This window comes from Schistocerca piceifrons, chromosome 2, assembly GCF_021461385.2.
Source record: "Schistocerca piceifrons isolate TAMUIC-IGC-003096 chromosome 2, iqSchPice1.1, whole genome shotgun sequence".
NCBI lineage: Eukaryota > Metazoa > Arthropoda > Insecta > Orthoptera > Acrididae > Schistocerca > Schistocerca piceifrons.
In genome coordinates, this window is record NC_060139.1 from 507454012 (window position 1) to 507480781 (window position 26770).

Here is a 26770-nt window from a genome sequence, read left to right on the forward strand (position 1 = left end):
CGACTTAGAACATACAAAAACAAAGATTCAACAGAAACCAAAAGAAATTTTACCAGACAATAGATAACACACACATTAAAGTAGACAATCCACCAAACATAACAGACATGGAACACTTCTGGAGCAACATATGGTCAAACCCGGTACAACATAACAGGCATGCACGGTGGATACAAGCAGAAACAGACACATACAAGATGATAAGACAAATGCCTGAAGCAATAATTTTGCAACATGAAGTCACCCGAGCAATTAATTCTACTCGCAATTGGAAAGCCCCTGGAAATGATAAAATAGCAAATTTCTGGCTAAAGAAGTTCACCTCAACACATTCACATCTAACTAAATTATTTAACAGTTACATTGCAGACCCCATACACATTCCCTGATTCACTTACACATGGAAGAACTTGTCTGAAACTTGAAGATCAAGCAGACACAGCAAACCCAGCTAAATATCGCCCCATAACATGCCTACCAACAATATACAAAATATTAACTTCAGTCATTATACAAAAATTAATGACACATACAACACAGAACAAAATTATAAATGAAGAACAAAAAGGCTGTTGCAAAGGAGCACGAGGATGTAAAGAGCAACTGATAATAGATGCGGAGCATATCAAGCTAAAACTAAACGAAGGTCACTACACTACGCATATATTGATTACCAAAAAGCTTTTGATAGTGTACCCCACTCATGGTTACTACAAATATTGGAAATATACAAAGTAGATCCTAAATTGATACAGTTCCTAAACATAATAATGAAAAATTGGAAAACCACACTTAATATCCAAACAAATTCAAATAATATCACATCACAGCCAATACAGATTAAGCGTGGAATATATCAAGGAGACTCATAAAGTCCTTTCTGGTTCTGCCTTGCTCTGAACCCACTATCCAACATGCTAAATAGTACAAATTATGGATACAATATTACTGGAACATACCAACACAAAATCACACATTTGCTATACATGGATGATCTAAAACTACTGGCAGCAACAAATCAACAACTCAACCAATTACTAAAGATAACAGAAGTATTCAGCAATGATATAAATATGGCTTTTGGAACAGACAGATGTAAGAAAAATAGCATAGTCAAGGGGAAACACACTAAACAAGAAGATTACATATTGGATAACCACAGCGACTGCATAGAAGCGATGGAAAAAACAGATGCCTATAAATATCTAGGATACAGGCAAAAAATAGGAATAGATAATACAAATATTAAAGAAGAACTAAAAGAAAAATATAGACAAAGACTAACAAAATTTCTGAAAACAGAATTGACAGCAAGAAACAAGACAAAAGCTATAAATACTTATGCTGTACCAATATTGACCTACTTATTTGGAGTAGTGAAATGGAGTAATACAGACCTAGAAGCACTCAATACACTTACACAATCACAATGCCACAAATATAGAATACATCATATACATTCAGCAATAGAAAGATTCACATTAAGCAGAAAGGAAGGAGGAAGGGGATTTATTGACATAAAAAACCTACATTATGGACAGGTAGACAATTTAAGAAAATTCTTTCTAGAATGAGCAGAAACTAGCAAAATACACAAAGCAATCACTCATATAAATACATCAGCTACACCACTGCAATTTTGTAACCACTTCTACAACCCTTTAAATCACATGACATCGACAGATACGAAGAAAGTAAATTGGAAAAAGAAAACACTTCATGGCAAGCACCCGTATCATCTAACACAGCCACACATCGATCAAGACGCATCCAACACATGGCTAAGAAAAGGCAATATATACAATGAGAGAGAAGGATTCATGATTGCAATACAGGATCAAACAATAAACACCAGATATTACAACAAGCATATTATTAAAGATCCCAATACCACAAAAGATAAATGCAGACTTTGCAAACAACAAATAGAAACAGTAGACCACATCACAAGACAATGTACAATACAAGCAAATACAGAATACACCAGAAGACAAGAAAATGTAGCAAAAATAATGTATCAACAACTTGCCATACAACATAAACTAATAAAACAACATGTTCCCACATACAAGTATGCACCACAAAATTTACTGAAGAATGATGAATACAAATTATACTGGAACAGAACCATTATAACAGATAAAACACCACCACATAACAAACCTGACATCATACTCACCAATAAAAAGAAGAAATTAACACAACTAATCGAAATATCCAAACCCAATACAACAAATATACAGAAGAAAACAGGAGAAAAAAATTGAAAAATACATCCAACTGGCTGAGGAAGTCAAGGACATGTGGCATCAGGATAAAGTTGACATTATACCAATTATACTATCAACTACAGGAGTCATACCACACAATATCCACCAATACATCAACGCAATACAGCTACATCCAAATGTATATATACAACTACAGAAATCTGTAATTATTGATACATGTTCAATTACCCGAAAGTTCCTAAATGCAATGTAACATATACCGTACAGTTAAAAGGAAGTCACGTTTGATCAAGGTCCGCGTCACTTTCCATTTTTAACCAGACATAACATCTGAGAAAGGAAACAAATAATAATAATAATAATAATAATAATAATCCAGTGGGCAGTTGAAACATTTCACCCACTCAGTCCAGATCTACTTAAAATAGCAGGAAAAGGTTTAATTAGATTCTTGTGTAGACTGTTTATGGTTTGCCTAGCAGCAGGAAACATTCCTAATTCTTGTAGGACAGAGAGGGTTGTTTTCATTCTGATGCCAGGGAAAATTGATGATACCAAGGCTAAGGATATGAGACTGAGAAGCCTGTGCTCCTTTAATCAAAAGACGTTAAAAACATATATTGATGTGGATGGCAGAGAAAAATAGGTTAACTGTGGTTCCTTTACATGTAAACTATCTCACATATCAATCAGACAAATCATGTGGAAAATACTTCAACTTGTTGGGAAGGTGGAGAAATCTCTACATGTTCTGGAAATTGCTCTCTGCACCATTCTATATATTGAGGGGGCTTATAGCAATATGAACTTCGAATCCATGATTGGAGTTGCAGAAGAGCATAGCACTGAGACCACTAAGTTGCAAGTGGACTAAAACCATGTTAAGTAGAAAATAGGTAGAAGCCACTATGATGAATGGCAAAGTCATCGACACCACTAGGGGATGTCTATAAAGAGGGTTGGTTGATTTGATTAGATTAATACTAGTTACATGGATCATGAATACGATATTTCGTAATGATGTGGAATGAGTCAAATTTTCCAATACATGACATAATTAAGTTAATTTAACAACATACTTAAGTTAATATAACAACTTTTTTTTATTTTTTGTGTCTTATTTTTTATTTTTATTTTTTTATAATTTTTTTTCTTAATTTATATATAAAAATTTCTCTATGGAGTAGAAGGAGTTGTCATTCAGAAATTCTTTTAATTTCTTCTTAAATACTTGTTGGTTATCAGTCAGACTTTTGATACTATTGGTAAGTGACCAAAGACTCTAGTGGCAGTATAATTCACCCCTTTCTGTGCCAAAGTTAGATTTAATCTTGAATAGTGAAGATCATCCTTTCTCCTAGTATTGTAGTTATGCACACTGCTATTATTTTTGAATTGAGTTTGGTTGTTAATAACGAATTTCATAAGAGAGTATATATACTGAGAAGCTACTGTGAATATCCCTAGATCCTTAAATAAATGTCTGCAGGATGATCTTGGGTGGACTCCAGCTGTTATTCTGATTACACGCTTTTGTGCAATAAATACTTTATTCCTCAGTGATGAATTACCCCAAAATATGATGCCATATGAAAGCAATGAGTGAAAATAGGCATAGTAAGCTAATTTACTAAGATGTTTATTACCAAAATTTGCAATGACCCTTATTGCATAAGTAGCTGAACTCAAACGTTTCAGCAGATCATCAATGTGTTTCTTCCAATTTAATCTCTCATCAATGGACACACCTAAAAATTTGGAATATTCTACCTTAGCTATATGCTTCTGATTAAGGTTTATATTTATTAATGGCATCATACCATTCACTGTACGGAACTGTATGTACTGTGTCTTATCAAAATTCAGTGAAAGTCCGTTTACAAGGAACCACTTAGTAATTTTCTGATTACTTTGATTCGGGTGAGGGGACCAAACAGTGAGGTCATTGGTCCCATCAGATTAGGGAAGGATTAGGAAGGAAGGAAGGAAGTCGCCCATACCCCATCAAACAAATTATCCTGGCATTAGTCTGAAGTGATTTTGGGAAATCACGGAAAAGTTGAATTCTAATGGCCAGACACAGGTTTGAGCCATTGTCCTCTTAAGTGCGAGTCCAGTGTGCTAACCACTGCGCCACCTACAAGGAGGAGTTTTGTCTCCACTGCTATGGAACCTAGAGTTGAATGAATTTATTATGAGCTGAATATTTTAGACTTTTTTGCCAACGATATGCAGATGATTTACTTCTAGTAATACCTGACAAATTTACTAGTACTGTTAAACAGTGGCACAATGTGCACTGAACACTATGGAAAACTGATGCTGAAAACAGGATCTAAGGGTCAGTCCCAAAAACTAATACAGTATTATTGCTGAGGAAGCATATCCAGCACACACAATGGAGTCTTAACATCCTTTCAGTAGAGGGGATAGTGGAGTATGTGGAAGTAACCCTGGATGTGAAACTATCATGGACTCTTCACTTAAGGAATGTATGTTCCAAGGTAAAAGGTATTCTTATGAACATGAGAAAGGGCTGTAGTAACCACAGGAGTATGTGCTGGATACACATTACTGTAATAAGACCCATGCTACTTTATGGGACTACAGTATGGTGGAATAAAGTACAAAAGACGATGGTTGCTAAGGAGCTTGGCAAAGTAGAGAGACTGGACTGCTTAGCCATAGCAGGTGGAAGAAGCAGCACTGCTATGCTGGGATGGAGACCATGCTGGACATGCTTCCATTACACCTTTGGATTGTGATGATGGCAGTGGCAGGGGCTTATGGGTTACAAACAGGATACAACTGGACACCTTTAGGGTATCCAGAATTTCATACCAGTATAGTGAGTGCTGTAAATATAGGAATAGTCAGGGAAATTCTGGCTGATCATACAGTAACCTCCAACTGCTTCAATAATCCTTTCAATGTAACAGTTGTAATAAGGTAGTAGTGGAAGAGCAGACCATGACCATTCAGGAGACATAATCTAGTTCACTGAAGGACTGAAAACATAACAAGAGCTCTGGGGCTGGAGTAAATGGGATACAGCCTAGACTACAGAGACAGCAGTCTTTCTAGGGAAGCTAGCTACAGCATTCCAGGAAAAAGTATCCTCTGTCAGGGTGTGCATGGAGGATAATTTGCGTAGGTGCTACAAGTATTATAGCATTTACGTTTACTCAGACAGCCAAGCAGCCCTGGAATCTCTATCATCCTTTGCAAAGAGATCAGTGATCATTGGAGAATGGCAAGAAGCTCTTGTGAGACTAAGGGAAAGCAACAAGATAAACCTGCTGTGAGTCCATGGTTAGTCAGGAATTAGTGGCAGTGAACAAGCTTAGAAGTGTGACGACCCAATTTACTGGACTGAAACCTGCCCTAATCATCACTAAGGCAATGTTGAACTCAAAACTAAGTAGCTGGATGAGGACAGGATGTAGAATATTAGACTATGATTTGAACAGGGGACAGAATAAACTCATGATAGGAATTATGGCTGGCCAGGGGAACTTAAAAAGAAACGATGGGAATAGATGGGGATGCCTGTAAGTGTAGACCATGAGGTGGATAAAACCACACTATGTCTAACATTCCAGTGTGAAGTTTGGAGGGCAAAAGACACAGAAGATCCATGTCCATTAAGTAGTGAAGAAGTTGGGTCTAATAAAAGACTAGAAAAGGGTCTTGTACTACCCTTTAAAGGTTACCAGATTACGAGAAACACAGGGAGTGAAACCCCACAATAAACTAAGCTTTGTTGTGGGTGATAGTGGGCTGAGATCACTGTTGTTTTTGTCTCCTTGCAATTGCCAAATCAAATCAATCCTGTCTCAAATACTCATGTTTCTGTGTTTCCAACCAGTAGTAACTTGAATATGTCTATGAGTACTTTCAATGATCCATTCATCATTTCTCTTTAATGCTCAAATGGTGGGATGTTACTTCTGAAACAGCCATAATGTTTGAATTTTAATGTCAATTATGAGGACATTCCTTTGAAAATTTTGTAGCAGGCAGTTAACCACACTAAGAATAAAATATTTGTAGATGTACAGGAGAACACAAAGCACTATGAGACATACCTTGCGTTAGTCTGGTGGGCGTAAAAGCCTGCAGGCCATCAACGGCTGTCATGGATGCCAGAGGGAACAGTGTGACAACACCGGCATTGTTCTCGATGTGGCAGTGTACAGGCTCAACGCCAGTGCCCTGCACCACAATGTCCATCGATGGGTCCGACCCGAGGCTCACACGACCTGCAGGAAAACCACGAAGTATCTAATGACAGGCTCACATGTTTACCTTACCAGGATATGCTGGTAACTTTCATTATAAAGAAGTACAGAAAATAACATTTATTGCAGAAAATATAAATTCCGAGGTTCATAGACCTGTGCAACACGTTGGTCTGTAAATTAATTTTTAGGCTAGGTATGTATGTACATAACTTTAATCTACAGAAATTCCTGCCACTTTCCATTATAGTTTAAATCTCTTTGATCATATTTTTTCATGCTGTTCCATAAGTCTAGAAAGCCCTTTACAGTGTAAATCTGTTGAAATTGTTTGAGAACACTGGCACAATTGTTTTGTGATGTCTTTCAGTATCTGGTAGCGTTGATTTGACCCCGGAGCTGTATTTCCACAAAACCGGAAAGACGATTTTTGGAGGGTGCCAGGTCAAGACTAAGGTGAGGATGTGAGGGCTCTCACACAAAATGCAGGGTGTCCCACTCAAACCTGCCTGATTTCAAGGACCCAGGAGAGAAAAACTACAGTAGATACGACAGTGAAAAATGCATCACATTGTAGAGCATCTCAAAGAATTTATATTGCCGCGTCAGAAGTGCCAAGTATCGTCACCAGAGTGCAGCATAGTCGCATGAAGTGAAAATGGCGACTCCAGAGCAGTGCACGCAAGCAGTAGTGTGGTTTGTAGAAACAAAATCGCCGATTGCTGTGCAAAGAAGTCATGAATGTGTGTATGAATGTGATCCACCTGATGTGAAAACAATTAAGGAATGGTATAGAAAGTTTCTGGCAACAGGAAGTGTTCTGAAGCATTCTGGCGATGCACGTTAATGAGTTTTAGAAGAGAGAGTGGAGGACATCAGGAGGGGATGAGGACATAAGACACGTACAGGTGGAGAGTGCGAAATGGACAGATAAAGGAGTGAAGAGTTGGTGAGCGAGGGGTTAGTCGAGATGGACGACGGAGAGTGAGGGAGGGAAGAATAACATAAGATTGGAATAAATAGATATCTAGCCAATGCAGGTACCTCATCTAGTATGAAATAAAATTAAGGCTCTTGTAGTTCAGTCAAGTGAGTTGAAGAAAAATGACTTTCAAAGCATGTAGAAAACAGTTGTGATCCTGTCTCATCTTACATAATACATTTAAGTATAAGTCCATTTGCTGTTATTAACCATCTGTTCACAAAGACAACGCAGCAACATTTCGTCGGGCAATTACAGTGTTACAATTTATGGGCCATTGAGGGTGGCAATAATCTGAAACAGATAACATTCTACACGTAGTGGTCCTTAACGATAAGTACTAGAAAGTTAGTGGTTAACCTCTCGCTTATTTACTATGGCTAGCCTATTTGAGGTTCATAACACACCATTTACGTGGTTTGCCAGTTAATAAAAAGACCTGGAAATCTGCGGCCCGAGGTGCCATATCATATTGTTAGTTTTCGCCCTTGAGCAAAAAAGTTTGACGAGCACTACTGTAGCCTATTGAAAACTTTGTTTTAGCAGGTTTTTTTACAGTGTCTCATCTGTGTTCTCTAATAAATTCGTCATGTTTTTTCTCGTTGCGTACCAAGGAAATTCGAGAGCAACTGCTATGAGGCTAATGTTGGCTGATCACATTCCAGCCTTTGAAATGTTTCACGCCGTCACAGATGAGTTTCAGCGTTAGATTTTTTTCTCTTTTACAGAAGACTTCAGCGACAGTGCACTGTCACAGTGGTACATCTGTGTCTTCCATTTCATAAATATAGACTGTGGTCATGTAATATATGTTGGTCACTACGTGGCAACACGCAGTATAACGTCTGTAGGTTACATTATGCAGACTTTTTATTATATTGTTGGAACTGCAGTTGCAACAAGGGTTTCTCTCGTCTTTCAGGTTAACCACAGTTTTCCACAACGTAACTGTCAATCTTCCTGCATTTGGCATGTGAAGATGACAACTGAAAATTTGTTTTCAATTCTGCACGCTATTCGTTTTCACTGGCGATAACTAGAGTGTTAGGGAGATAAAAGGTAACATGGTGCGAAATAAGGAGAATATCTTACACGGAGAAACTATTCCGAAACCATCTCATACTATGTTTGAGAGCACGCAACAACTTTTTACTGCGCGCTGGTCGTCGCTTGTGCTTCAACTCACTATGCAAACGGTCCAATAATGTTGTGTTGTATGAGCAAATCATTTTCTTCTCGTCCCTTTGAGCGTCAGAAAAAAAATCACCAAAAACTATACCACTGAATGAATTCTGTTTTCGATGCACTTTTTGCCTCCGCAAGCATACTGGTAGGTATACAAACGATACATCGACGTTTTGGAAACATTGAGGTTTCGTCCATTAATATCGAGGTTAGCATCGATGTATTGACTGGCGATAATCGCCGATGCATTGACGAAAAGGTCCAAATACATCGACATCGTTGAATGATGGATCATTCATTCCTTTCGTGGATGCTCTCCATTCGGTGTGTCGAGTCTCTTAATTCGTACAGTGCTACATTTAATTTTGAACTATTAGGTAAGTAAAACAAGAAGTTCACAATATTATCATTTATTTCAAATAGTCGCCACTGAACTATGTACTGTGATCACTGGATACAATATAAATGAATCGTTTGTGGGCATTTCTATTAACTTTCTAGACAACACTCAACTTCTCACCGGAACAACATGTGTTTCCGAGCTGACAGAACACCATACATCGCTGTACATCATTGATAAACTGATATATTTTTTCCGACTGGAATATTTCAATTGAAAATGTTTCAGGTACCGTCACAGATAATGTCAGCAGTGTTATGAAGGTCAGGTGGGACACGTCTGTTTTGCCCATAGGATTAACTTAGTCATAACTAATTTACCTGATTATGTAAAACACTGCACTGAATTGATAAGTAATGTATGAGATAATGCTAATTGTATTAAAGATGGCGTCAATGCAAGTAACGAGTTATGGAAAAGACAACAGAGACGGGACTGAAGGAAGGCCAAATTAAAAGAAAAAAAATTACACTTGACACTCGCACATGATGGAATTCGTGCTCGTATATGTTAGGATGATTCCTATAGTTAGTGTCCGTGGTGGGAGTATACTCTTAACTAGACTTGAGGCTCCCCCAATGGTTTCTAGCAGCGAGTTAGACTGTGTCAAAGAAATGGCGGAACTGCTACGACCATTTGAAAACTTAACAAAAGAAATTTCAGGTGATCCCGTCAGCCAGTTGTGTTCGGCAAACAGTTGAAAATATGAGACCTGGAAATGAAATTTGAAGACAATGGAATAATCAACTGGCAAGAAGAATCGACAACTTAGAACAATGCGCCATTCTGGTAATTTCAGCTTTAAAGTTCATGCACTTCAAAGATGCCGTCTAATTAAACGTAATTAGTTACTTAGATAAGTATGTACGAGGAATTAATATAGCTACGATCATGAACGACACATCCGATGTGTCGGATAAAGAAGACGAGTCAAACATTTGGAAATACCACAAGCAGCTGGCACACAAAAATATGACAAATAAGTGATTAACATCTGCAGGAAACGTTACTGCCGTCTCCTGTTACACCACTAAGAAAGAGATCATATTTAAATCTGGGAGAGAATGAAGTCACTTTTCCCAAAACTTACAAAAAGTGCAAAGGAGTATTTTTCCATCATCACAGTATCCGTGCCAAGCAGGTGCCTGTTCTCAGAGGCCGAGGAACTATATTATCTACGCATATTTTCCTAAATTCTGCGTTAAATTGTTATATTAAAAAAAATCTTTTTTTAAAAAATGAATTTTCTTTACAAGATCCGTTCTATTTAGTTCTGTAATCTGATTTACGAGGGTAATCCCAAAAGTAAGGTCTCTTTTTTTTTATATAAGTATAGAACTGTGTGGCAGTTGGTCACACTGTTATGATGAGTGCTTCACGCGCTGTGTGTAAATGTGCACGCCGCGCTGAGGCGCTGTCTTGGCTTGGCAGCCGTTGAGAATGGAGTTCCCGTTGGAAGTTACCGCCAAGTGCTAATTGCGCGCAGTTATTCGGTTTTTGAACGCCAAGGGCACTGCGCCGATTGAAATCCATCGCCAACTGACGGAAGTGTATGAGGAGTCGTGCATGGATGTCAAAAATGTTCGTAAGTGGTGTAGAGAGTTTGCAGCTGGTTGGACCGAAATTCACGACGAACGAATGAGCGGGAGACAGTGTTGAAAGTTGAGCAAAGCATGCGTGAAGATTGGCGGATCACCCTGGATGATCTCTGCACCCGGAAGCACCGCTCACAGAATTTTAACGGAAACATTGAATTACCGGAAGGACCACATGTGGCAACGAGATTATGCTTCCCGTGCATTTCTTCGCCGCTTTGCAGCCGAACAGGACAACTTTCTGGACTCATTTGCCACGGGTGACGAAACCTGGACGAGACGAAGCAACAATCACGCCTGTGGCGGCATCCTTCTTCACCAAAGCCGCGGAAACTCAAACAAACACAGTCCGGCGGTAAAGTCATGACAACCATTTTTTTAGGATCGGAAAGAGGTATTGTTGGTCGACTTTATGCCCACTGGGACCACAATTAACGCCGACAGGTACTGTGCCACTCTGAAAAAAAACCAAATGAGCAATTTAGAACCGGAGAAGAGGAATGTTGAGCAAGAGCGTACACATTCTCCATGACAACGCTCGCCCATACATTGCTAGGCAAACCGTTGCTCTTCTGCAACAGTTTCAGTGGAACATAATCACTCACCCTATAGTCCTGACTTGGCGCCCAGTGACTATCACCTGTTCCCTACGTTAAAAGAACGTTTGGCCAGAAAGCGATTCAGCTCCGATGACGAGGTGAAGGAAGAGGTTCATAACTTTCTGAACAGCATGGCGGCGAGCTGGTATGACATGGGCATACAAAAACTGCCACAGCATCTACAAAAATGCATCGACAGAACTGGTGATTATGTCGAAAAATAACTAAATGTTCAAGCTGTAAACTGATGTAAACAATTGTGGAAATAAACAAGTCTATGTATTTATTAAAAAAATAGGAGACCCTCGTATATGAAGGCAGTTTATCATCACATCAATCAGTACCATTATGTTTAATTTTAGGAAAGGCGGGTAGATTTCTGATGAAATAGGTGACTATTTCCAGTTCCTATGTGTTTTAAAAAATGTCTGACCACACAACTTATGTTCTTGTATTATGCTGCTTAAAAGTAAAATCGTTTTGGTGTGCTTTTTCTAGTAATTCTAAAATACATAGAAACATCTTAAATACATCGATGTATCGTTTTTAAAAGCAATGTTCTTTTAACAGCGATGCTTTTCCACATAAGCATTCATGTCTCAACATTACTGCTCTTGCGAGCAATGTTGCAATCCTACTTCTGATCGTTATTACAATGTGCAGATTGCCATGACTGTTTGTTGCTTGTTGTCAACAGACGGAACACTAGTAAGTCCAGATTCTTGACAGCCTAAGCAATGCCTCGTTCTCGGCTAATGTGTACCATTTAATGTGAGATGCTACGCTTGTAAGTGATCTAATGAATCTTATTATGCCAATGTTTCTCTTACAATAAATACTTTTTGTTCAGCAGTAAACTGTCTTGAGTGCGTCTGTCACGAACTTCGCTACATTTCTTTATCTGGGGTGTAGTCCACTATATTTATTTAGTAAAAATATTTTCTCTGTGCATCGTTTTTATTCCTTTACACAGTACATGTGACACGGCCCAACAAATTATTGTGCCTCCCATGTTTTAAATCTTGAACAATATCAGGCTTACCAACATCTAAATGTTTCAGCGGACTTCTTGCTATTTCGTAGAAATCATCAGACAACCCTTGTACCCACAGTTTTGATTTTTCCATTATGAATCCTACTGTACAGATGGGAATCTGTGTTATTCATACAATGCAGGCTTTCACAGCTGATATTTATAAAATTCCTGATATTTGCCTTATGCGCATTAAGGCTGTGGTCGGAGGCGTAATTCTTTGTCCAAGGTTTCGCCTTCCCGTGCGGCAGACATAATCAGAAACTGTGACGACTCAGAAAGCAGTTGGAGGCATTAACAAGCACAGCAAACAGAACTGTTTATATGTATCCATGCAATGGACGGTTCGTGATGGCATCAGACATCTGCCTAAAGATACGCTATCTATTACAACAGTTTATGATGACTGCGCACTATGTGTGAATTTGGGTGACAACTGTGTTTATCTGAGGCAAGCCTCAGTTATGAAGTTATATGATCTAGATACTGCGCTACATCTTGCTTTGGACAGATTGAACCGTTGTTTGCCGGGCATAGATACAATGACGTTGTAAACTTCCTATGTGTGCATAGTGTACATGTTGATGATTTGAAGCATTACCTTCGTTTGCAGATGAACGCTGAACCAAAGCAGAAACAGATTAAATTTGTGTGTGAAAAACATGAATAATGTCAGGCATCCCTTGGCTTGAGGGAGATACATGCAGAATTTATTGCATGTCAAGAAGTTTTATTTGGGAAATACTGTACAGGCGTGAAGAAGAAGATAAAGAAAGAGTCGGATGATTTTCTTGAAATACTGCATCCTGTATATGTAAATAAATAATGTACGTATATATAATCTCAAACTATGTTTGAGATGCAAAAGAAGACCTGAAGAAGAAAGGAATTCTCCCCCCTGATAATATACGAGCAATTATTGTAGGTCCATCCAACTGTGGCAAAACTACTTGGAAATTTGTGCTAAGTTCTATGGGACCAAATTGCTGAGGTCACTGGTCCCTAGGCTTTTGCACTATTTAATCTAACTTAAGCTAAGGACAACACACACACACACCCATGCCCGAGGGAGGACTCCCACTTCCGACGAGGAGAGCTGCGTGAACCGTGACAAGACTGCACAGCAGCAAGACTAATGTCCTCATGATGCTGTTAACACATGTGAATGGAGTCCGATTTGAACATGTTTGTGTATTCTGAAAAACACTGTTTCAACCCAAGTATCAGCTGCTGTGCAGTGTAGATGCTTCATCTATTTGGTAAAGAACTGCGACCCATATGAAGTAATGAGCTGCTGTAGTAGTGAATTCGACATGTCCTTATACACGGCCAATAATCCTTACGGTGTTATTCCACAGAACAAGAACGTTATTGGTCTTATAAATGACGAGGCGAATGGATTGCCAATCGTGGAGTTTGTAGGTCTACACTCAAAAATGTATGCGTATCACACATTGGAAGGTGCCACCCAGAGCGGGTTAAGGGTGTGCGTTGTATGGCATCGAGAGCCCTCTCTATCGAAGACTATTTGCAGTGCCTGTGCGCAGGTGTTCGCGGTGTTGCACCGCAACCACTGCATATGGTGCGGCAGACCAGTATTCGATCGAGAGGACGATAAAAGGGTCATTTGTAATGACGGGATTGAAACTCTCTCGTACGCACACTACTCACTTGTAGTGCGAGAAGGAGTGTGGAGGGGGGGGGGGGGGGGGGACATAGTGATTTTGTGTGTGTATGTGTGTGTGTGTGTGTGTGTGTGTGTGTGTGTGTGTGTGTGTGTGTGTGTATATGTGTGTGTGCGTGTGCGCACGCGCGCACGCACGTGTGAAAGAAAGAAAAAGCATAAACAAAAAATATTAAAAAAGCAAAAAATAGAAAAAATTATATATTGATTTATTTGTTCATACGCAACGTATGCGTAGACTAAATATACATACAGTATACCTACGTACCGTGTGCATCTTGTAAATAGAATAGCTTTTAAGTTTTTTCACCTGCCACTAGCCATCCAAGTCAGAATAGTTTTTAAGTGTGTATATATCTATATAGCTCACAGTCCAATAGAATTGTTATTGTAAAAACCTTTGCTATTGGAGACTATTGAAATTAGATTCTAAGCGTGCACAGTCCATCAGAATTATTGTAAAAGCTATGCTTCTGGGGTTGTGGAATTTAGTTGTAGTAAAGAAAGTATCTCCGCATTAGTTTTTTGCTTAGGTTTATAAAATAATTTCCTACCACTGTTACTGTTGTAGCGAGTAAGTTAAAAGTATTTCTGCATTGGAATAGCAAGTCAATTTATACCTCAAGAATACTATATTGTACCTCAAGAAGAATATTGTATTTGTGTGAACTGAATAAACCAAGAAAAAAAAATGGCTCTGAGCACTATGGGACTCAACTGCTGAGGTCATTAGTCCCCTAGAACTTAGAACTAGTTAAACCTAACTAACCTAAGGACATCACAAACATCCATGCCCGAGGCAGGATTCGAACCTGCGACCGTAGCGGTCTTGCGGTTCCAGACTGCAGCGCCTTTAACCGCACGGCCACTTCGGCCGGCAATAAACCAAGAAAAAAATTAGTCACCATATGTCTTTGTTGTTGTTGTTGTTGTTGTTGTTATTTACAAAAAAAACCTATCCCTATTGCATTATGTATTTATATGTATATAAAGGCTGTGCATGTCTCAAATGACATTAGTTTTGCCGAAGATGGGTGCTATTAAGGAGGTGAAGTTTAAGATGGAAGATAACAAAATAAATAGAATGGTTGTATGGAATTATGCCTATCATGGAGCACGAATTGGGTTATGGGAGCAGGAGGCACGTGACCGTGTCTGCAGACATGTCTAAAATTATATCTCCTGTGCTTGAAGAAAACCACAGACATAACACGTGGTTAAAACTGTACACTGTCAAAGCGGGAACAGGGTTGGGAAAAAAAGAAACAAAAAACCACAGAGGTTGTGAGGTAAAAATTAATTTCTTTCTTATCCAACTAAAAATTAATTTTACATTTTCATAAGCAGACACTTCAACACCATTCTCACACTACTACTTCATGAGTCGATGGAGAGAAGGACACCCATAGAATTCCAGGTCTTGAATAGCAGCAAACTTAAAGATTTGACGCATCCATGAGATCTTCTTCTTCCACGTAAATGATGGTATCCGTGTGATCGAATAATTTAAACGCCCAACTAGCTAATAGATCGACTACGACTGCTCATGGTATCAGCTCTGCAGGTACTACAGCTCATTCGAATGAGGCTGTTTCAGTAATCTTTGAACTTAGAGAGAGAGGTATCATCGAATAAGTATGGAGATAGTAGTTCGAGAACTGCACAAGCCAGCAAGCAAAACATACAATTGTAGGCACGTTATGGTTAAAGGTTGGGATGACTTATGGTAAGCTGATCTTGTAGATATTAGGGAGTATTCACATGAGAATAATGGATTCAAATATATTTTAATAGTTATTGATGCATATTCATAACTTGCCTGGGCATTACTGTTAAAACAAATATGGGTAGAAATGTCACGGATGTTTTTGAGCGTTTGCTACAGACAGGAACGAATCGATGCCCAGACAGCCTCCAAACCGACCACAGCGGGGGGTTTTACAACAGGTATTTCAAGATCGTGATGCAGTGATACGGAGTACATCACTGCTCAACATTCACTCACCTGAAAGAAAGTATCGTGGAGCACCTGAATAAAACAATAGAACGTCGAATGTGGATGCGTTTTAACTTTCACGGCTCATACAAATGGACAGATATCCTCCCAGAATGAATTGCTCAGTATAATCCAACCAAACATACCACAGTAAAAATGAGACCAATCGACGTTCGTGATAATGGGCTCACGGATACGGTGTACTATCGCATTAAAATGCTGGATCCACACAGACAGAAATTTAATGTAGGTGATTTGGTACATATCTTAAAACACAAGACAGAATTTGGGAAATCATACGTACCGAATGGGTCAACAGAGATATTTACGGTTTCAAAGGTGTAAAGAACGAATCCTAGAACTTATATATTGAAGGGTAGTAAAGGCGAAGAAACTGCAGTCTGCTTCTACACCGAGGAGTTATAGAAAAGCTCAGAAATGGACGTATGTCTCGTGGAAGGAGTCATAAGGCATCGGGGAAATAAACCACTAGTCAAATGGCTTGGTTTTCCTGCTGCACAAAATAGTTGGACTGATGCTAAAGATTTGCTATATAAAGGTGGCACACAATCCACAACCACTGCAGTAGCATAACATGAGTGCTAGGAGACGCATTAGCGGAGGTGGTGCTATTCTAGACGAACTGCCACTGGAATTACACATCCTTGGGCATAACTACTGTGGACCTGGGACAAAGCTTCAAAAACGCTTGGCATGAGGCGATAAGGGGGTTAATATGCTCAACGAAGCGTATATGGAACATGACATCGCATTTTTTTTTTTTTTTTTTTGTCATCAGTCTACTGACTGGTTTGATGCGGCCCGCCACGAATTCCTTTCCTGTGCTAACCTCTTCATCTCAGAGTAGCACTTGCAACCTACGTCCTTAATTATTTGCTTGACGTATTCCAATCTCTGTCTTCCTCTACAGTTTTTGTCCTCTACAGCTCCCTCTAGTACCATGGAAGTCATTCCCTCATGTCTTAGCAGATGTCCTATCATCCTGTCCCTTCTTCTTATCAGTGTTTTCCACATATTCATTTCCTCTCCGATTCTGCGTAGAACCTCCTCATTCCTTACCTTATCAGTCCACCTAATTTTCAACATTCGTCTATAGCACCACATCTCAAATGCTTCGATTCTCTTCTGTTCCGGTTTTCCCACAGTCCATGTTTCACTACCATGCAATGCTGTACTCCAGACGTACATCTTCAGAAATTTCTTCCTCAAATTAAGGCCGGTATTTGATATTAGTAGACTTCTCTTGGCCAGAAATGCCTTTTTTGCCATAGCGAGTCTGCTTTTGATGTCCTCCTTGCTCCGTCCGTCATTGGTTATTTTACTGCCTAGGTAGCAGAATTCCTTAACTTCATCGACTTCGTGACCATCAATCCTGATGTTAAGTTTCTCGCTGTTCTAATTTCTACTACTTCTCATTACCTTCGTCTTTCTCCGATTTACTCTCAAACCATACTGTGTACTCATTAGACTGTTCATTCCGTTCAGCAGATCATTTAATTCTTCTTCTCTTTCACTCAAGATAGCAATGTCATCAGCGAATCGTATCATTGATATCCTTTCACCCTGTATTTTAATTCCACTCCTGAACCTTTCTTTTATTTCCATCATTGCTTCCTCGATGTACAGATTGAAGAGTAGGGACGAAAGGCTACAGCCTTGTCTTACACCCTTCTTAATACGAGCACTTCGCTCTTGATCGTCCACTCTTATTATTCCCTCTTGGTTGTTGTACGTATTGTATATGACCCGTCTCTCCCTATAGCTTACCCCTACTTTTTTCAGAATCTCGAACAGCTTGCACCATTTTATATTGTCGAACGCTTTTTCCAGGTCGACAAATCCTATGAAAGTGTCTTGATTTTTCTTTAGCCTTGCTTCCATTATTAGGCGTAACGTCAGAATTGCCTCTCTCGTCCCTTTACTTTTCCTAAAGCCAAACTGATCGTCACCTAGCGCATTCTCAATTTTCTTTTCCATTCCTCTGTATATTATTCTTGTAAGCAGCTTCGATCCATGAGCTGTTAAGCTGATTGTGCGATAATTCTCGCACTTGTCAGCTCTTGCCGTCTTCGGAATTGTGTGGATGATGCTTTTCTGAAAGTAAGATGCTATATCGCCAGACTCATATTCTACACACCAACGTGAATAGTCGTTTTGTTGCCACTTCCCCCAATGATTTTAGAAATTCTGATTGAATGTTATCTATCCCTTCTGCCTTATTTGACCGTAAGTCCTCCAAAGCTCTTTTAAATTCTAATACTGGATCCCCTATCTCTTCTAAATCGACTGCTGTTTCTTCTCCTATCACATCAGACAAATCTTCACCCTCATAGAGGCTTTCAATGTATTCTTTCCATCTATCTGCTCTCTCCTCTGCATTTAACAGCGGAATTCCCGTTGCACTCTTAATGTTACCACCGTTGCTTTTAATGTCACCAAAGGTTGTTTTGACTTTCCTGTATGCTGAGTCTGTCCTTCCGACAATCATATCTTTTTCGATGTCTTCACATTTTTCCTGCAGCCATTTCGTCTTAGCTTCCCTGCACTTCCTATTTATTTCATTCCTCAGCGACTTGTATTTCTGTATTCCTGATTTTCCCGGAACATGTTTGCACTTCCTCCTTTCATCAATCAACTGAAGTATTTCTTCTGTTACCCATGGTTTCTTCGCAGCTACCTTCTTTGTACCTATGTTTTCCTTCCCAACTTCTGTGATGGCCCTTTTTAGAGATGTCCATTCCTCTTCAACTGTACTGCCTACTGCGCTATTCCTTATTGCTGTATCTATAGCGTTAGATAACTTCAGACGTATCTCGTCATTCCTTAGTACTTCCGTATCCCACTTCTTTGCGTATTGATTCTTCTTGACTAATGTCTTGAACTTCAGCCTACTCTTCATCACTACTATATTGTGATCTGAGTCTATATCTGCTCCTGGGTACGCCTTACAATCCAGTATATGATTTCGGAATCTCTGTCAGGCCATGATGTAATCTAATTGAAATCTTCCCGTATCTCCCGGCGTTTTCCAAGTATACCTCCTCCTCTTGTGATTCTTGAACAGGGTATTCGCTATTACTAGCTGAAACTTGTTACAGAACTCAATTAGTCTTTCTCCTCTTTCATTCCCCGTCCCAAGCCCATATTCTCCTGTAACCTTTTCTTCTACTCCTTCCCCTACAACTGCTTTCCAGTCGCCCATGACAATTAGATTTTCGTCCCCCTTTACATACTGCATTACCCTTTCAATATCCTCATACACTTTCTCTATCTGTTCATCTTCAGCTTGCGACGTCGGCATGTATACCAGAACTATCGTTGTCGGTGTTGGTCTGCTGTCGATTCTGATTAGAACAACCCGGTCACTGACCTACCTTCCTATTCATAACGAATCCTACACCTGTTATACCATTTTCTGCTGCTGTTGATATTACCCGATACTCATATGACCAGAAATCCTTGTCTTCCTTCCACTTCACTTCACTGACCCCTACTATATCTAGATTGAGCCTTTGCATTTCCCTTTTCAGATTTTCTAGTTTCCCTACCACGTTCAAGCTTCTGACATTCCACGCCCCGACTCGTAGAACGTTATCCTTTCGTTAATTATTCAATCTTTTTCTCATGGTAACCTCCCCCTTGGCAGTCCCCTCCCGGAGATCCGAATGTGAGACTATTCCGGAACCTTCTGCCAATGGAGAGATCATCATAACACTTCTTCAATTACAGGCCACACTGCAATAAAGATCTATCAAGTCGTCACATTGCAGATAGGATTTTAGCTGATAAGACTAAGGCAATACGGAGAATATAGGATATTGGTATAGGTCAACGCATCGCAGCATTTGCATTTGATAAAAGCATGCGAGGAAAAATTAAGTTGGGTTTAGGAGTGATGAATTTCAAGCGAGTTATGAATGCTGCACATTGTGCACTAAACAAGAAGGACAAGGGTGGGAAGCAGGGCTATTTGAGGAACTGTAGCCTGACAGCGATGTGTGCAACTAAAAACGCACTGAAGCAGGAAGGTGCGGGAAGAAGAAGAAGCGGATCAGTTGAAGCACCTCGAGTCCTACCAATACCCAAGACATCTGGCAGTTTTCTTCCATTTCTCATCTGGGCCCTCTACACACACTCAGCAGTAGGGTCCCTCGCTGGTCGTGCTGCAGCTATTGCTCTAATGGTCAACAACGCGCGAAACTTCCAAGCGCAGTTAGAAGAAGCAAGAAGACAACTGCATGATGGAAGCCGCGGCCATGGGAATAGGACTATACTTGGAACTGTACAGGTAAGAGCTAGGTCTATTCATAAATAAATAAAAAGCCCATTAGCGGTCCTACCAGATCGACACATAAATGTGTGTGTGTGTGTGTGTGTGTGTGTGTGTGTGTGAGTATGTGTGTGAGTGAGTGAGTGAGAGAGAGAGAGAGAGAGAGAGAGAGAGAGACCGACCTGGCGGCAGCGGGTGCAGGGTGACGGCAGTGCTGAGTCGGCCACCGCCCAGGCTGACCAGGTGCGGCAGCTCGGCGTGCACCTTGAGCGCGCGGCCCGCCTCGCGCACCTCCAGCCCGGCATCGCACGGCGGCGGCTGCTGCTGCTGCTGCTGCTGCTGCTGCTGCTGGGGCTGGCCGGCCACTCCCGCCGACATCTGCAACAACAGGCCAGCGCCTCATTTCAAAAGCTGGGCAGAGTCGAAAATAGCCTGCTTACATCGTTAGGTTTACTGGTCATAAGACACGAAACACAGCGTTGTAACGTTATGAAACTCCCTGAAGACTGTAACTGTGTGCCACACTGGGACTCGAACCCGGAACCTCGCAGTGTCTGAGGTTCCTTCATTTGGAGACCGCCAATTAGAAAAGGTTTGTTTTATTTTTGTCTTTTTTTACACTCTTTCATACAGAAATTTTCACCATACAGACATGGATTAATAATGCAGTTTATACACGGTTCAGTCACATTAACGTGACCGCTGGCTACGTTCGACGTCAACGAGAAATAACCACTCACAGACGGCAAGTGACAGCACTAGAAGTGGAGGCAGTACGTGTCACCGAGCGAGGTGCACAGTTGATAGCACACTGGAGTCGCATTCGGGAGGACAACGGTTCAAACCCGCGTCCGGCCATCCTAATTTAGGATTTCTGTGATTTCCCTAAATCGCTCCAGGCAAATTCCAGGATGATTCCTCTGAAAGGGCGCGGCCGACTTGCTACCCCATTCTTCCCTAATCCGAAGGGACCGATGACCTTGCTGTTTGGCCTCCTCTCCCAAATCAATCAACCAAACAATCAACAATGCAGTCTTCGTACATCCATAGTTGTTACTACCCACCTTCCCCACGCAGCACGTCCATATCTCATCACTGACTTCTAGCATCAGGCGCAGACAGTTGACGTCAACAAGTGTTCTACATCTACATGATTACTCTGCAATTCACATTTAAGTGCTTGGCAGAGGGTTCATCGAACCACAATCATACTATATCTCTCTACCATTCCACTCCCGAACAGCGCGCGGGAAAAACGAACACCTAAACCTTTCTGTTCGAGCTCTGATTTCTCTTATTTTATTTTGATGATCATTCCTACCTATGTAGGTTGGGCTTAACAAAATATTTTCTCATTCGGAAGAGAAAGTTCGTAAATATATCTCGCCGCGACGAGAAACGTCTTTGCTTTAATGACTTCCATCCCAACTCGCGTATCATATCTGCCACACTCTCTCCCCTATTACGTCATAATACAAAACGAGCTGCCTTTTTTGCACCCTTTCAATGTCCTCCGTCAATCCCACCTGGTAAGGATCCCACACCGCGCAGCAATATTCTAACAGAGGACGAACGAGTGTAGTGTAAGCTGTCTCTTTAGTGGACTTGTTGCATCTTCTAAGTGTCCTGCCAATGAAACGCAACCTTTGGCTCGGCTTCCCCACAATATTATCTATGTGGTCTTTCAAACTGAAGTTGTTCGTAATTTTAACACCCAGGTACTTAGTTGAATTGACAGCCTTGAGAATTGTACTATTTATCGAGTAATCCAATTCCAACGGATTTCTTTTGGAACTCATGTGGATCACCTCACACTTTTCGTTATTTAGCGTTAACTACCACCTGCCTCACCACACAGCAATCTTTTCTAAATCGCTTTGCAACCGATACTGGTCTTCGGATGACCTTACTAGACGGTAAATTACAGCATCATCTGCGAACAACCAAAGAACTGCTCAGATTGTCACCCCGGTCATTTATATCGATCAGGGCCTGAAGATGACGTTACAACGTTGAAACTAGTTGCCAAAATAAAATCGACACCTTAAATACAGCTGGAGGAATTTCTTCATTTTTAATATAAACAATGCAGTCGTCGTAATGTGGAAACGGAGCGATTTGTGAGACGTCCAAAAGGGCATCAGTAGCTTTCGGGCCGAAGGTGGATGCATTTTCGAAACGGCGAAGTATGTAAGACCTTCACGTGGCGCCGTGGTTAAAATATACCGTGCACGGCAAAACGGCGGTATACAAAACCGGCGCCGTGACAACTGTGATGCACCACAGGCCGTAGATCACCGGGATGAACGACGGTTGAAGAGATGTGTACTGGCGAACAGACGAGCAACTCTTGAGCAGCTAATCGCCCAGATGAACCAACATGCTACAAATGCTACCAACAATCTCTCTTCCAATACCGTTCAGTGAACGTTGCAGCGTATGGCCCTCCGCAGCAGGCGGCTGGTTCACGTACCCGGGCTGACTGCTGTTCATCAGCGACGAAGGCTGGAATTTGGACGCCAGTACCGCGACTGGACGTCCGCTGAATGCCAACAGGTGGGGTTTCCAGATGAATCACCTTCTATCCTCCATCGGACACATGGCCACTGGCGTGTACAGCATCTAACGTCGGAAAGCAAACACCCTGCAGCAATTGTCGGAAGGTCCAGGCCTCAGGAGGGAACGTTACGGTCTCTGGATTGTTTTCGTGCAACACCCTGGGTGATCTCGTCATTCCAGAAGGCGCAATGGATCGACACAAGTGCGCATCTATCTTTGGAGACCTTGTCCACCCCTACATTAAATTTGTTTTTCCTCGGCATGATGCCATCTACGAGCAAGACAATGCAGCATGTCATATAGGTCAAAGTGTACGTACGTGGTTTACCTTACTTCCCTGACCAGCAGACTCCCCGGATTTAAACCCAATCGAGACTCTGTGGGACCACCTCAATCGAGCTCTTCGTGCCATGGATCCTAAACTGAGAAAGAGCACAGCTCGCGACGATACTCGAGTCAGCATGGCTCCGCATCCATTTCAAAACATCCAGACCCTCACTGACACTCTTCCTGCGCATCTCGCAGCTGTCCGCACTGCAGAAGTTGTTTATTCAGGCTTCTGACAGGTAATTTCAATGTGCCTGGGCAGTGTAAAATTTGTGTTTTTCTTTGGAGATTAATGTTGAGAACTACGTACTAACACCCGTCTGTGCTTTTATACTTCACGAACATTTGAGACACAACACCAACTTCATCTGTCTGCTGTGAACTATAACCAGTGGGATATGTTTGTGACACTGAGGCATGTAAGTCGGCTCGATGCCGTAAAAGGTACTCTTGTGGCAATATACAGGGGCACCAATACGCCATGGTGCCCACCAGGTGCCGCCGCCTGTTTGCCACGGGTGCCCGACAAGTTACTGAAACCGAGGGCACACCACAACAAATCGACTTTGCTCCTTATAAATGGCTCTGAGCACTAGGGGACTTAACATCTGAGGTCATCAGTCCCCTAGAACTTCGAACTACTTAAATCTAACTAACCTAAGGACACAGAGCGAGGTGGCGCAGTGGTTAGCACACTGGATTCGCATTCGGGAGGACGACGGTTCAATCCCGCGTCTGGCCATCCTGATTTAGGTTTTCCGTGATTTCCCTAAATCGCTCCAGGTAAATGCAGGGATGGTTCCCTTGAAAGGGCACAGCCGACTTCCTTACCCGTCCTTCCCTAATCCGATGAGACCGATGACCTCGCTGTTTGGTCTCTTCCCCCAAAACAACACAACAACCTAAGGACGTCACATACATCCATGCCCGAGGCAGGATCCGAACCTGCGACCGTAACTGAAGCGCCTAGAACCGCTCGGCCACTGCCGCCGGCCCCTTATAAATATTGGCCGTTCTGACAGTCAGCTGATCGAACAGAGAGACATCGAGTTGCCGTCAGTTACAGAGGTTGCTACCACTCTACCGTCATCCTGACGAGACCACCTGCCAGGAGTCTAGATGGAGCACCGACGGACCAAGAGTCGAAATGAGGCCCTCGTAGCCAGCAATCACTGGACGCTGGACAGTGGTTTGCTCCGCCGACGTCTGCGCTTATGTCACTTGCCACAGCTGGTGCACGCTACCAGCCTGTCCCACAGTTGGCGTGGCCGCGCCACTCTGCCACATCTGTTCCAGAGGTAGCTCGGCTGCCGGCTGGGAGTGTTTACCACGCAAGGTCACGCAACGCCTGGGCTGCGCTGGGCGTAGCAGCAACAGCGGCAGGAGGCCTCTTCACGACAATGCTTCGCTGCCGAGGTCCGTGGGTCAATGTTCACCTGCCAGATGTGATCTTGGGCTACTGATACGCACTAATAGAAAGTAGTAAACCGATTCTACCGTCATCGAGCGGCTTTTGAGTCGCCCGACCCACTGTCTTCCACTACAGCACACGTTCACATCGCTCTACACAGAGATGCTGCGTGAAAACGATGCGATCTTTAGGTGTGCAGGAGTCATGAACTAATTTCGGTGTTCATATAGTCAGAAACGCATCTGCGGTTTTTTGTTTGGATTAAATAATTTTATTTCCTAGTAATTGAGATCAATAATATGAACGATTTTTAAAATTTTGAAATCCTATCATCCTCATTAAAGACGACGTGACGAAATATAATTGACTCAGACAACAATGTACAACAGTCCACTGCAACCATAGCCACAACATCGATTTTATTCACGACATGAAATGCTATCATACTCAGAAAACATTTGTATTACCTGAGATTTTCTGCATAATTATTCTGTGACTTTAAATAAGTTATACTCAAGCGAAGGAACTTTTAACTACGTGTCGCTGAGATGAAAAATTTGCTGTCTTCCGTTCTTCTTTTTCTCTTTTTCAGTTCGAGTAGTATTGTCTACCTGTATGCCACAGTTCCGAACTGTAGATCAACTCAGTTTGCATTTTAATTTAATCTTGAATCCGGACAGTCTGTTTAAGAAGTTTTTTTGCCATTTTTAAGTTATCATACTATACACAAGGGCTGAAGTATTGATTTGTAAACTAAACTGAATTTTGAAACGAATTACGAACCGCCTTAATCACATTCCACACACATGGTTAAGAGTGTTTTATTCAAACTGTTGTTAAGTGCTATGGTTACTATAAGTGTAAGACCGAAAGTGATGGTACCGTTGTTATAAAAGGATCGTACTATTTGTGTGCGTCTGACAGTCTGTGGGGGTGCTCGTAAGCTATTCTGATGCCTTTTGAGTGCCATTGTTGCTTCCAGTTGGGTGTCGCTCTTGGTGCAGACAACTGGGAATAAATTAACCGAAAGATAATTAATGCAGAAAAAACATCACTTTCTGTTTGCGACAGAGAAAGAGTCATTTGCCAGAAAATCGTCAAAAGTGTTTGAGAGTAGGTACCGTGACTTAACAACCACTAATGCTTGGCCGTTTCATTCCTACACGAATTATTACTAAAAATCTGCTGCTTATGGTATAGCTTTTGATGTTAAATTTGATATACTTTATACTCGTGCAATGTTCTGGCGACTGTCATATTTTTCGTTGTTCTTTATTGTTGTCCTGTTTACAGACGTGGCGAAGTTTCATTACGCGAGTGGGACCTCGCAAGTACTTTTGAAGACAGTGGGGAAGATCGAGAGCCTTGTCTAAATAGCTGAGTTGGTAAAAAAAATTTCCCGCGAAACGTAAAGTTTCCGGGCTCGAATCCCTGTTCGGCACACAGTTTGACCTGCCCGACAGGGTCATCCTGGAAAACTGACACTGTGCATCTTCAGTGTTTCACGGCGTCTTAAATAATTCGTCAAATTTCGCCCATACAGGCGTACAGATACAATTCTTCCACTGATATCGCAGTCCCATATTTCCCAGCCGCTCCAGTGCTGGCCAGAAGACACGCGACCGGGATACCTGGAAAGGTGTGGTGTCTGTACGTCTGTTTGGACGAAATTTATTGTGCGTTGCCTGCCGAAAGAATATAAGAATTCACTTAACAACCGTTACCTGCATTACGCAGGATGTAAAATATCAAAATGCCTGTTTTCAGTTCATGAAACAGAAGCACCGTATTCTGCAACGTAGCTTTGATGTGGTTCATTCATGAATCAACGTGGGCTAAATGCAGAAGAATGAGGGCAATGTCGTACGTCATAGGCACACTGTAGCGATCCACTAAATGGAAGTGCAGTCCTTTCTGCAACGGGCATTCACACTAACGCTCTGAATGAGGAAGTGGGTGACCCGGCTGGTTGCCAGTTCTTCGCAGCGCTCTGATTGGCCCCCATTGTGGTGATCGCGTTTCCAATTAGAACAGGGCCACGTCGAGAGTGATAGCATCGACCGGTCGGCGACGCACGAGCCATTAGCTTCGTCGTTCAACCGTGGCGGCGTGCCTGCTCTTCCCCTGATATCACCGCAGGGTGGTGCCTTTGATGGAGCCGCCATGATCACAAATCAGGAAATTGCCTTGTCTGTCCTCTATATCTTGTTTTGTGCGCTTCCGCATCAGACTCCGC

General features: G+C 41.5%; 1 protein-coding gene across 3 annotated transcripts in view; it reads right to left on the reverse strand.

Moving 5' to 3' along the window:
* Positions 1–26770, reverse strand: part of LOC124777967 (pleckstrin homology-like domain family B member 1) — a 1066194-nt gene that overhangs the window by 286995 nt on the left and 752429 nt on the right. For all 3 annotated transcript variants that reach the window (XM_047253529.1, XM_047253528.1, XM_047253527.1), the window contains exons 4-5: positions 20420–20615; positions 6320–6493 (exon numbers count right to left, since the gene is read on the reverse strand). In XM_047253529.1, the coding sequence (XP_047109485.1) occupies positions 6320–6493; positions 20420–20615 (370 nt within the window). The remainder of the gene's footprint in view (positions 1–6319; positions 6494–20419; positions 20616–26770) is intronic.